At 44.4% G+C, this 12,583-nt stretch overlaps 1 protein-coding gene across 1 annotated transcript; it reads left to right on the plus strand.

Moving 5' to 3' along the window:
• The first annotated feature begins 4,256 nt into the window (after positions 1-4,256).
• LOC147894144 (pentatricopeptide repeat-containing protein At1g06140, mitochondrial-like) lies at positions 4,257-9,483 on the plus strand. Its single transcript, XM_087385202.1, has 2 exons — positions 4,257-6,715; positions 9,411-9,483. Exon 1 carries the CDS (start codon positions 4,336-4,338, stop codon positions 6,430-6,432), a length of 2,097 nt encoding a protein of 698 aa, XP_087241328.1. The 5' UTR covers positions 4,257-4,335; the 3' UTR covers positions 6,433-6,715; positions 9,411-9,483.
• The last annotated feature ends 3,100 nt before the right edge of the window (positions 9,484-12,583 follow it).

Here is a 12,583-nt window from a genome sequence, read left to right on the forward strand (position 1 = left end):
TAAGGGAGACCTGAGAAATCTGTTACCATATCTCTTGTGTAAGAAAGTTTTGACTAGCACCTGTAGGGCACCTGTATCTACCAACATGTGATGGACTAGAATCCTATACCTATACCAAGCAACTTTGCCGGATCTATCGTTAGTTCATCAAGGATGTTGCCACTTTCTAGTGTAGCCTTATAAATGGTCATGGGTGCTTTTTGGCAAGGCTTGGCATTTCTCACCTTAGCTTCCTCTTGGGCTCATCTCTTTAACAGTGCAAGCTCCCTTTTTTGTTCCTTTTCTCAGTGGATAACTTAAAGGGTTTGTTGGGTTAGGGGTCAATAGTGGCGTCTAAGCTTAGTATCATTAATATATCCATCCATTTCAACCCCATCTAATCTCGCAATCCAACATGACCTTGCGAAGTGATCTCCACTACCCGATAGGACCCATACCATGGTATTTTAACTTTTGCTTAGTGTTCCTTCACTATATAACACTGTAAGATCTCCTTCATTAAGGTCCTTATTCTTTAGGTTACAGTCAGACCATTACTTATGCCATAGTTTTTCAAGCTTCATGCCAAGGCAATCCCTAGCCTAGTTTTTTCAAGCTTTTCAAGCTCAAGTTGCCTTTCTAATAGGGTTTCCTTGGTTAGTCTATCCTTGACTACAATCCTAATTCCTTAGGCAGGGTACTAGAAACTCCATAGGCATTACCACTTCTACCTCAAAGGAAAGGATAAATGGGGTACAATTTCTTGCAACTTTATATGGCAATATGCCCATAATGTTGTGATAAGCTTGTTTTCCTAGTCGTCCTATTGGCCTCCACTGTGCACATCATAGTGTTGCACAAAATCTTGTTTGAGCTCTTGACTTGGCCATTTGCTTAATGAAGTAAGTCCCTTAATTGCTGAGTATTTCCAAAGATTACCCAACCACATGGTGATCTCTCTCTCTCTCTCTCTCTCTCTCTCTCTCTCTCTCTCTCTCTCTCTCTCTCTCTCTCTCCCCCTTCCTCCCTCCCTCCCTCTCTCTCTCTCTCTCTCTCTCTCTCTCTCTCTCTCTCTCTCTCTCTCTCACACACACACACACACACACATGCACCCACGCATGCACACACACACACAAGATGGTGTCCACCCAATCTCAAAGCCTAGATAAGATTTGACCATGTGGCCAAATCTTATGGTGGCAAGATGGTGTCACACAATCATAAAGCATGGAGAAAATTTGACCATGTGGCCAAATCTTTATGACGCTAAGAGTGTGTCCAAGACCAACCTTGATAGGAGTGTAGGGAAGAATATATTTTAGAAATGATAATGTAGAATTTTAAAAAAATACATTTGACCACATGACCAACTATTTAACGCACCATTTTCTTTCAACATGTGGATGTTGTCTTTGTCTCTATGTGCATCTTAAATTGGTATAAGAATAAGATGTGTTAGAAAATTTATGGTTTTCCACCTTCCGTAGACTAGAACTTTGAACGCCCCTGAATGAACCTGAGTCACCCTCCTTCTCGCAAGCGTACTATCCTCTAGTTGTGGAAGTTGATTCCCGAGAGCTTCTGAATCATGGTCGTCCTTCATCAAGGTCCCTGCCTTTAGGCTCCCACACCTGTGAGCCTCCTACTTGGGCTCTAATACCATGTTAGAAATCAACCAAGAGAGGGTATGCACAACAAAAGACTGATAGAATAGCCTAGGAGCTCACACAATGTGGTGTGGGGTGTGAAATCACAGACTTCTTAACTTAAGTGCATTAGATAGATGTGCAGACTCATCAATAGGCAATGAACCAGCCATATATAGAAGATACCAAAATAATATATTTATGTCCAAAGCTATGGACACAATACAAAAGAGATAAATCTAAAGTACCACCAATGGTGTGGTCCTCTGATCTTACCACAAGGTCCTTCTCCTATTTGCTTGCCATCTCTAGACTCGAGCCCTCATGCTCCTCCTCGAGCATAAGTAGACTTTCCATCTATATCCCTTCCACGGACTTGTAATGTCGAATGTATTCTTGTATTGAGGGGACATGTTGGAATATCGATGTCATGGTTTTGGTCCCTCCCTGAGATCTTGTTGTTGTTCCAATTTTTGCCAGGATCATGTCTCGGCGGCTAACGGGTCTTGACCAGTTCAGGGTCTAGTATCCAACGTATCTTCAGTCCAATGGGTGAGTCAGGTCCCTCTCCGATTTTGGGTCTTGGTCAGGTTAGTGACCCAAGGCAAGCGTTGGTTTTGGTTTTAGATTTGGATATGATCTTCTTGCCCTTCAAGTAAAGTTGATCGACGAGCTAAATGAAGATCTTTTGCATGTTAATAACTGGAAGAGAGTGTTTAGGGACAAGGACTCTCAAGGAGGCTATTAATAGCAAACTTAGTTCAAGTTATTCAAGCACATCGTCCAACAGACTTAATGGTACTCTTGGTAGTGGGGAGGAGGATTGCTTTAACTTCTTTAGAGATGCTTACAAAGTCCTCACTCAGTAACGTAATGTGTGCTAGGCAAGGTAACGGAATGGATCCAACAAGTGTCGATAGTCTCCTAGAACCTTAGAGGCTATTGATTATAGCAAAGATAAGCTGAGGAATTTGGGTGAGAAGCTCCAACTTGTGCTCCAAGTTGGATGATCGATTATGGTGCTTGGTGCAAGCTCTATAGATAAAGAAGATAGTTGAAGGCAAAGCGGCGGGGAGCAACAAGAGGGGGATAAGAGAAGCAACTCCACACAATCAGAAGTTCTAAGCCTTATGATTTTCTGCCACACAAAGTACAAGGCTACCCTCTATTTTATAGAGATGGAGAGCTATCAACCCCTCAATCAAGGATGAGGTGCCCACACATGATTCTTCCATCTTGACCGCATACCTATAGGGACTCTTCACACCCTATCCTACCGAGTCATAATCTCAAACTAACTCCTAGGGCAAGCACTCAAACCACATCTGTTGTGTTGCTCTCTTGAATGGATCTGCCTTCCTCTAGGTCAAACTTTGCCCGTCTTGCCAACCTTCATTTGTGATGAAAACTCACCGACGCTCACTAACACCACCTATGGAACATTAGCAACAAGCACTGCAACTTTCGAAGGGGCAATTGCATTAGTGGCAGTAAGTACTTCTTCACGCACCTTGGCGCGATAGGCCAACTCTAGCTTAACCCTCTCCAAAGGAACTTCCAAACAATAGCATGCCTTTGTCCTAATTCCTTCCCTTCCTTGAGATCTGCAAGACGAATGTCTGCATGCAACAACTGGATTTCCTCCTCGTCCCCAAAGAAACCCACACCAATCACTATCAACTTACGAGGCATCTTGTCACCCCACTTCACCCATTTCAACCTGATAGATTTCAACAAGAGGGTTGACTTCTACAGACTCTCCACTACACCAGCATTCACCTTCCCAACAACTTGTGACTCACACCCAATGTATGGCCTCTTGATCCTTACTCCATAGAGTGTGCAGCATGGTCAATGCATGCATAGGCCTAGCCTCTTGCCACTTACCATTGACAAACTATCCCTTTGGGGGTTTTCCACTTGTTTGTTAGCACTGCCTCTTTAGAGGTAAAGTTATAGGAGAGGATGGAAAGTCCTCTGTATTTCCACATGTAAATTTTTTAAAAATTCATTAAGTTATGGTACTTCAAATTGCCATTTATGGACAAAATTTGCCCTTCAATAGTCCAACACCTTTTAAAAAGCATCCGCTTTCTCTTTTGCATCCAAAAACAGTTGCTTTACCACTATACTAGGAGGCAGCGCCCACACACACTTGTGCACCCCTATTCAAAAATCTTTGTTCGGTAAAGGATGTTAATTCACTCTTGTTTTTCCCTCCGTAATTAATATTTTTAGAAATATTTTTTCACGGGCCTCTCAGGAAGAAAGGATGTAACAATATAAAAAGACAAGATAAACTACATTCAGGAGGCCTATAGGAATCCAACGTCTCATAAAAGAAAATGAAACATAGCCAAGTGATAAGGAAGCCGATACCATATTGTGAGTGAAGCCATTGACAAAGCTAGAAAAGCAATCCACTGGGCACTGCGATGCCATGCACTAGAACCGCCTCCAACCGAGTCACTCATGAAAGCCACCCTGAATCATAGCCAAGCGAGTAAGGAAGAAATGGAAGGTTGAACTCCACGTGGAAGGCACAAAGCCACGTGGACCTATAGAATGCTTTCCCTTTGAAGAGTAACTGCTTTCACTTTGAAGAAGAAGATCAACACTAAGAGCTTCCATTGTTGCGTCAGAGTCCTCTCATGCAATTGCACTGTCGTCTTAAGGTAATCCTTTCCGTTGGGCGGGATCTTCACAAATTATGGGCGTACAGCTTAGGCTGCCCCTCTGCAATCGTTTCTTTGGTGCAGGCAGAGATGGAGTTGCTGACCAGGAGAGCTTGCCTCAGCTGAAGGAGGATCAGAACGTTGCTTCCCTTATGAAAGAACGTCTAAATGAGCTTCCATTGTCTAAGACAAACAATTTGATGCATATGTATGTGAAGCGTGGCAGCATCGCGGAGGCTCGCAATGTGTTTGACACCATGCCAAAGCGCAATGTCGTGTCGTGGAACATCATGATCCTGGGCTATGCCAAGCAGGAAGAGGGTGCGCAGGCTTTGGACTTGTATGCAAGGATGCACCGTGAAGCTGTCCACCCCACCGATCGTACGTTTCTGGGTGCATTAAAGGCTTGCAGTTGCCTGGCAACTCTCGAAGTAAAGGAACAAAGTGACCACAAAATAGGATGTCTAGCGAAAGGTAGAGCCATCCATTCACAAGTGGTAAAGAGGGGCTTTGAGTCGGATGTGTTCATTGGAAATGCCTTGGTGAATACGTATGGGAAATGTGGGATTATGGAGGATGCACAGTGTGTCTTCAACGTTTTGCGTCATCGTAATGTGGTTACGTGGAATACCCTTATCCTAGGGTATGCTGAGCGAGAAGACAGTGTGTGGGCTCTGGAGTTGTATGCACGGATGCAACAGGCAGGTGTCCAATTGGATAATCGAAGTTTTGTTGGGGCATTGAAGGCTTGCAGTAGCCTTGCGTGGCTGGAAGAAGGAAGGCAAAGCCATGGGAATTTTGCAAAAACAGAATGCCTGGTTCACGGTAGAGCTATCCACTCTGACAGTGTGAAGTATGGCTTTGCTTCCGACACATTTGTGGGAAATAGCTTGGTAAATATGTATGCAAAATGTGGGAGCATGGAGGATGCATGGTCTGTCTTTGGTGAATTGCCTCATCGTAACATGGTTACCTGGAATACCATAATGCAGGGGTATGCTGAGCTAGAAGATCCTGCACAGGCTTTGAAGTTGTATGCACAGATGCACCAGGAAGGTATCCAATTGGATGATCGAACCTTCATTGGTGCATTGAAGTCTTGTAGTAGCCTGGCAGTGCTGGAAGAGGGCAAACAAGGGGACAGGACATTTTCAAAAACAGGGTGTTTGGTGAAAGGTAGAGCTATCCATTCCCAAGTCATAAAGGCTGGCTTTGAGTTGGATGTGTTTGTGGGAACCACCCTGGTGAACTTGTATTCAAAATATGGGAATATGGAGGATGCGTGGCATGTCTTTGAGGAATTGCTGTATCGTAATGTGCATACGTGGAATGCCATGATCCTAGGGTATGCTGAGCAAGAAGAACAAAGTGAGAAGGCCTTTAACCTTTATGCACAAATGCAAGAGCAAGGTCTGTCACCAAGTAGTGCTACCTTTGTGGCTATCCTAAAAGCATGCGGCAACAGAGGAGCTCTGAAAACTGTAAACGAACTGCATGCTCAAATCATCATGATTGGTTTTGACACTAATACAATTGTGGCAACCAGTCTTGTTGACTTGTATGCTAAATGTGGGAGCATGGTTGAGGCCCAACAGCTTTTTGATGTATTGCCCAGAAGGGATGCTGTGGTATGGAATGCATTGATTGCAGGATATGTCCGCCAGGGAGAGAGTGACCTCGTGTTCAGTTTGTTCGAGATGATGAGGGAGGAAGGCATACAGCCAACTGAGTCCGCATTTCTTAGTGTTCTCACCGCATGCAGTCATGTGGGTGCAATGGACAAAGGCCAGGAATACTTCCAGGCTATGAGCAGACAGTATGACATCATCCCAACTATTGAACATTATTCCTGCATGGTTGATCTCCTCGGCCGTGCCGGTCAATTGAATGAGGCAATGGCAATGGTGGAGAAGATGCCTTCCCAACCTGATGTTGTTGTATGGATTACCATTTTGGGTGCTTGTCAAAAGTGGCAGAATGTAAAGGTTGGAAGGTGTGCATTTGAAAATGTGAGAAGATTAGATGAAAACATTCCTGCAGCTTATGTCTTAATGGCAAACATATATGCTGATGCTCACATGCAGGAGGACCATGATAAGATCCAGCTCATGCGAAAGAATGTTCAAGAATAGAAATGGGCCATGACAGAGGTGGTGGACCGATCTTAGCACGATAGTGCTGACTGGAGAACAGGGGACATCCCAGTGTCAAAGCCAAAAGAATTTCTTTCAAAATGAAGGAAACTTGCCTAAGATTATCACACATTGCACGAAATATGTCATGATGGAAGGAAGAATGCACGTGCTGGTCCCACTCAGAACAAGGCTATGGCATGTGGCCTAATCAGCACACGTGTGATGTCAGATTATGATCAACGATGGGGCCAAGGTTTTTGCATTCCCCCAGGCAATGCAGGTGCACACTCAGATAATGACTCTCCTACATGAATTTCAGCGCGAGATCCTCAACCCATGTCATGAGAATCCCCTCTTGTGGTCACTTTTAAATCCTCAGGAAGCCCACATCTTACCCTCTCCGCTTTCTAAATATGCAGATGACTATGAGTGACCACCTTGGGACTCCGCACAGGTTTCCAAGGAGAATATGTTTACAAGTGATTGTAGAAGGGAGCTTGCATAATTTCTCTGGATCCAGAGAAAACGTGACTAGCATCTTCAACCACCCCTCACAATGGGGACAGGCTTGTGTCCAGCCTGTGCCCATACTGCCTGCAGTTACAGTACCACAACCTTTTCCCAAGCTCTAGAGAATCTCTCTTTCTAGACTGAGAAACTAACGTACATGCTCCATCTTCTATCAGGTGTATTGACGAGGTCTCTAGTTTAGATCTGTCTCTTAAATCCACTGGCAAATTCCTGGCCGCTTGCTCCCATCTAACAGAGTGAGGCCTCATCCCACAGGTTCATATGTGTTTGAAGCAACTCCTTGTCAAACCGGATGAGTCTTAGATGGGCAAGTTCCTCCGAATAGAACTCCTTCCACACAATAGCTCTTCTGCAGCTTTCCAAGTGTTCCAATTGCTTTTCCACAACTCTGAACCTTTTGCCTTGAAAGACCCTAAGCTCCCCTTCCATGGTTTGCAGCTTGCAAACTGTAGCTTCTGTAAGTTGTATAGAAAGAGTTGGCTCCATATTTGATGAGGCTTCTCCAATGCCCTGGCAATCATGACTCCATCTCTTGAGGGTCTTTACTCTCCGACCTCACACCTTCTTCATGTAGCACACTCACTTCCCACTTACCAAACGAATCTTAGCTGTATCATATGTGCTTCGACATAGTAAAGCATTATCAGGTTATTTAGTCAATTAGTAGATGACTTCCAATATGATAGAAATACACAACCAAGTTCAGGAGAATGTGGTTAGAACGAGTTCATGCGTAGAAGACCAACTTTAACCCTTGCTAGAATTGAATCTTAAATCAGACTTTGTTACCACCTTTGACTCAGACATCTTCAACCCCTTGGTTATGCCAAGAAGTGAATGTCTCCCATCTTGGATGACTTCCCACCCTTGTGATTGAGTTAAATTTTTATTATTTGCAAAGTATCAACACTCCCAGGAAAATGGCAACCGCTTACCTTGTCCTGCAATAGCCACCCAGTGCATCAATTGCACTGGAATATAAATATAGTACCGGGGAGAGAGGACTGCCTTGCCTTATCAATCTGCGTAGAGTATCCACTTAGAAGCACAACCATTCACCCATACTGCTGCAGATGACTAGAAAGGAAGCATACTCGTAGCTTGACAAAACCACGGCACCAGTCCCATCCATTTCAAATTCCAAATGCAAGGGCCATTCAACCCGGTGGATGCCATATCAAATTAGCTCTAGATAAAGCACGTCTTGTCATGATTTCTCTGCATACTCGATGCTCTCCTAAAGACAAATAATAGCATACAAGATGAACCTACCTGCAACAAAGCCCTTTTGCTCTTTCTGCATCCATCCCTGCACAAAGTCTCTTACCCTCAAAGCAGGTGTTTTGTTAAAAAACTTATGAGAACAGCTAAGTATGGTCATTGGCCCTCAATATCTCAACTCGAGCTTACCCTGTCTTATGGAATGAGTTTAATAAATTTCATGTTCGAATTGAGGGTTAGCCCACAGGCTCTCCTAAACTTGAGGGAGCTTAGATCCCACCTCGTCTTTGGAAAATCTGATAGAACTCAGATGGGAGGCCATAAGGACCACGTGTCTTGGCTGCCTTCATATTGTCACAATACGCAAGGACTACTTTCTTTTGTACGACTTGGATCTCAATCATGGCTCAGAAGCAGAGAACAAGGAACAAAAATGTGAAGCCACATATTACAAAATTTCCTCAGTGTCAGCAATAGGTCCCACATCCTCCCTATGAAGTGGAGGAGCTTCCTCCTTAGGACGTTGAAGCCTTCTTTAGAAGGACTGACATTGTCACGAGGATGTGAATTCTACCGTAATTGCATTTACGCGTGAATACCTTGGACCTTGGTGGCACGGGAATCCGAGAGTCCTGGTACGTGTATCAGGCTCGAGGAATTAATTCCTAGTGATCCCAGGCAAATTGTGCACGTCTTGGTGCATTAATTGTGCCTTGGGGTGGTTTTTTGGTGATCCAGAAGACTGGTGAAAATCTATTTGCTTTTTTTAGCTTAAAATCAAGCAATTGCACCAAGGGGCCAAAAACAACCCAATTCAGCTGCAAATTGGGGCCAGGCCTGGTCAGTTGCTAGCAGAAAAGCATTTAGGAGAGATTGCACCCACTTTGGTGTAAGCAGGAGGCTGCCAAAGCAAATTGCGATTTGTCTTCTACTGTTTCCAGGTTCGTCTGGGGCAGATCTCTGGTCAGGACGAGTTGATTCTGGGGGTTTGCAGGCAGTTCTAGAGCAGGTTTTGCATAGGTGATTTCATATGAGGCTGGATTCTGGCTGTTCCAGGTGCGAGGAGGTAGAGCGATTGCATGCAGGGCTGTATCTTGCTGATTTTGGTGCCGGGGAAGGGAGGTGATTTCACGAGGAGGGGATTTCTGTTGTTTTGGGAGCTAGAAAACTAGGCGAATTTCTTCTGGACGTGTTTTTTTACTGATTTCTTGGTCTGGTTGCAGGGTGACGTGGCTCTGGGGCTCTGCAGGTGCTCCCAGAGTATGCCAAGCCAGGGGCGAATTGATCTGTGGCAGTTTTGGGCTGTTCCGGACCTACTACAAGCTGGACAAGTTGCTTTTTGGGCCTTCTGAGCTGTGTTTTTGCTGGCTGGTTTGTCTTTTGCTGATTTCTAACAGAGACCAGGCTGTGGATGCCGTGGTTGGTCTGTTGCTGGACAGTTCGATCATTGAGATTTTGGGCCGATTCTAGGCTAGGGCTACTTTCCAAGTGATTGTGTGGTGACATTACTCGCAATTGGTCAGCTGGTGTGCCCTGATGCGCATTGCAATCCACAGGTTGTTAGCCGAGGGAATCGTAACAGCCAAGGGTGAGTGTTGGCCTTGCTTTCCTCGGGATTGATGCCATAACAGCTAAGGTAGGGCTGAGGTGGTTGGGTGATTTCCACTGTGGAAGCTGGAGGCAGGTTGTCAAAAGGGTTTTGCCTTGGGATTGGATGCCTTTATGGTTATGATTGGATGAGTTTGATGGAAGCGAAGTTTGTGCTGTGATCTGCATGCCTACAGGACTTGTTGTAATATGTTTTCAATAAAATAAATAATAAAGAAATACTGAAACGGGCGCCAACTGATTTGGGGTCAATTAGTGTACTCTGTCTTAAAGCAAGAGCATTCTAGCTCCCTGTGTTTTGTTTTCACTGTGAGTGTTTTGCCAGTGGGATAATACCTGCTAAGTTGTGATTTTACCGCCCTTATTTTAACATAGGTCGGTTGCATGGTTCCATTGCTAGGATATCACCAACTTTCCTAGCAGGTGAGCGCGTGGCCGTATTGGGGAAGCAAGTATTACTGGCTGAGTTATAAATTACAGCAAGGTAACTCGTAGGAATCATGGCACGCATTGATACTCAAGTGAGTAATGATTGGGAGGATGATGACCCTGAACAGGGTGATGAAGTCTCTGGTGAAGAGCAAGCCATTCATGAAGGAACTTCTACAGGTGATCAACATAGTACGGACGAGCAGCCGGAATCGAATCAACCTGGCTCCCATATGTCGCTATCAAATATGTCGAAGCAAGAAGGGGCAGATTCGGATGCTTTGCTTTGAGGGAAGATGGTTACAGTGATGGGAGCTTTGACTCAACTCACCCAAGATCCACGCTTCGCAGAATTTATGCAAGGCCCATCCAAGGCTAAGGGGTAGAAGGCCTTGTCAAAGGGAAAAGGGTCAAAGGGTGATCAGAAAGCATCTTTAGGGCCCATGCTACAAGAAGGACAATAGACTGCTGAGCAGATGGCACAGTTGCTTCCACACAGCAAGCTATACCAGCGAGTTGGTTTGTAGGAGAATTTTCTTTAGGGGTGCTAAGTTTTGGGGCTGCCATGCCGAACAAAGCAATGGGTAGTGATAAAGCCAACTAGAATGCCAGTAATCCTGCTCTAGTTCCTTTGTTGAAGCCCCTTGTGAATGATAATTTGACTCCAAAAGGGAAAGCTAAGGATTTCAAAGAGGGAGGCTCAGCTGTCAAATTTAAGACTTTTAATGGTATACAGGACATATTGAAAGCTCTAACTTTCTTACAGCAATTTGATACGGCCTATTCAGGAGGGAACTTTACGGAGTCGCCCAAGATTAGAAAAGTTGCTACTTTCTTGAAAGGTAATGCATTCCAATGGTGGACGAATCTTTTGTTGGACCTTGGGTAGAGTTTAAACAGGTATTTTCAGCTTCCTGGTTGACCACTACCTTCGAGGTTGATGTTATGACAGCCTGGCATAACCTAAATGCAACTAGCTACCATAATCTCGAAGAGTATAATAAGAATTTTGGCAAGCATTGTTACATGTTAGCTCATATCGGCATGTGCCACTGGCTGAGCAGATTGAGAAATATTGTTGTCGATTGCTAAATGAGATCCGTGATTATTGCACGAAGACAGTGGACACAAATATGTTGTAGTTGATTGAAAATGCCACAACAATTGATGCCTTATTGCAGGGGAAGTCCAGTGGATGGAAGGGTTCTAAGAAAGATGATGCAGGATAGTTTGTAGACTAGAAAGCTTGTTAAGGCTAATTTTGTTGCAGATAAAAGGACAGGCAAGGGCAGTGGTCCAAAGATCAGGTGGATGAGTCCGAAGGAGAGACATGCTCTCAGGGATGCAAACACGTGCTTTCATTGTAAGGAACAAGAAAAGGAAAGAATCTAATGATCATAGAGATGACAAGGGTGATAAAAATTATCGAGGGAAAAAGCCCAAGTCTTCTGTGGGGTTATTGCTAGATGTGGTTAGTAAGAAGCCACAGGGAGAGGATACAGAGTTATGCCGTACTTGGGGTACAGTGAGAGATCAAATAACTTTGATATTCTTTGATCCAGGGGCCAAAGCTAATTTCATCTCCATTGAACTTGTAGCTACTGCAGTAACCCAAATTGCCAAGTGACTTAACAAGAGTGAATCTGCCCTCTGTCAAAGAATTGAACGGGTATCGATATGTGTGAGATGAATACCGATGATAGGTTCCGTAGGGGCTGACGCCGGTTATGAACTAATCGGGAATTCTTGGCTACGGGACATACCTACACTCGCCCTGTCGATCGAAGAGCATCATCAGCGGCTCCGTACGGAAATAGTTTTCAACTTGAATGAGGGTCCCTTGTTCCCTCAAGTCATGTGCCACTACGTACGTGTCCACAATCTTCATGGTGACCACATTCAGACCTTTGAAGATATGTTCTAGACATACCTTTGGAAGCTGCTCCATCCATTTTGCCGTATCTCCGACATAACCTTCAATTGGTACTACATCATGAACAATGCCCTCAAGACCGACATCACGTACAAGACACAATCCATGGATAGATTGTGAATAGGAAGGGGGGCATGTTAACCGCCGCCACCGTTAATAGTTCATGTACCATGTTAAGTAAGCAGAGATGTAGGAGAGAGCGTGAGGATTAGAATATGATATTTGCTTTGGAGCTGAATGGGCCCCAGTGGTTGTAAAATGAGAATGAGAGAGGTACATGAGAGTACAAGGGTTAGCCCTCCCTTCAAAAGGTGAAAATGTATATAAGGCCGAAAGTTTGACTTTGGTATCCACTGTGTACTTGCAAGTTTTGAAATAGAAGCTCGCTCTTTCTCTTCATTCTCTTGCATTGAGTCTTCTTGCTTC

This window comes from Dipteris shenzhenensis, chromosome 14 (assembly GCF_047967505.1).
Source record: "Dipteris shenzhenensis isolate YYH24624 ecotype China chromosome 14, Dip_SZ_1.0, whole genome shotgun sequence".
In the NCBI taxonomy this organism is placed as follows: domain Eukaryota; kingdom Viridiplantae; phylum Streptophyta; class Polypodiopsida; order Gleicheniales; family Dipteridaceae; genus Dipteris; species Dipteris shenzhenensis.

Excerpts from the sequence above, each read along its gene's own strand:
- LOC147894144 (XM_087385202.1), top strand. The coding sequence starts at position 4,336 with ATGGGCGTACAGCTTAGGCTGCCCCTCTGCAATCGTTTCTTTGGTGCA.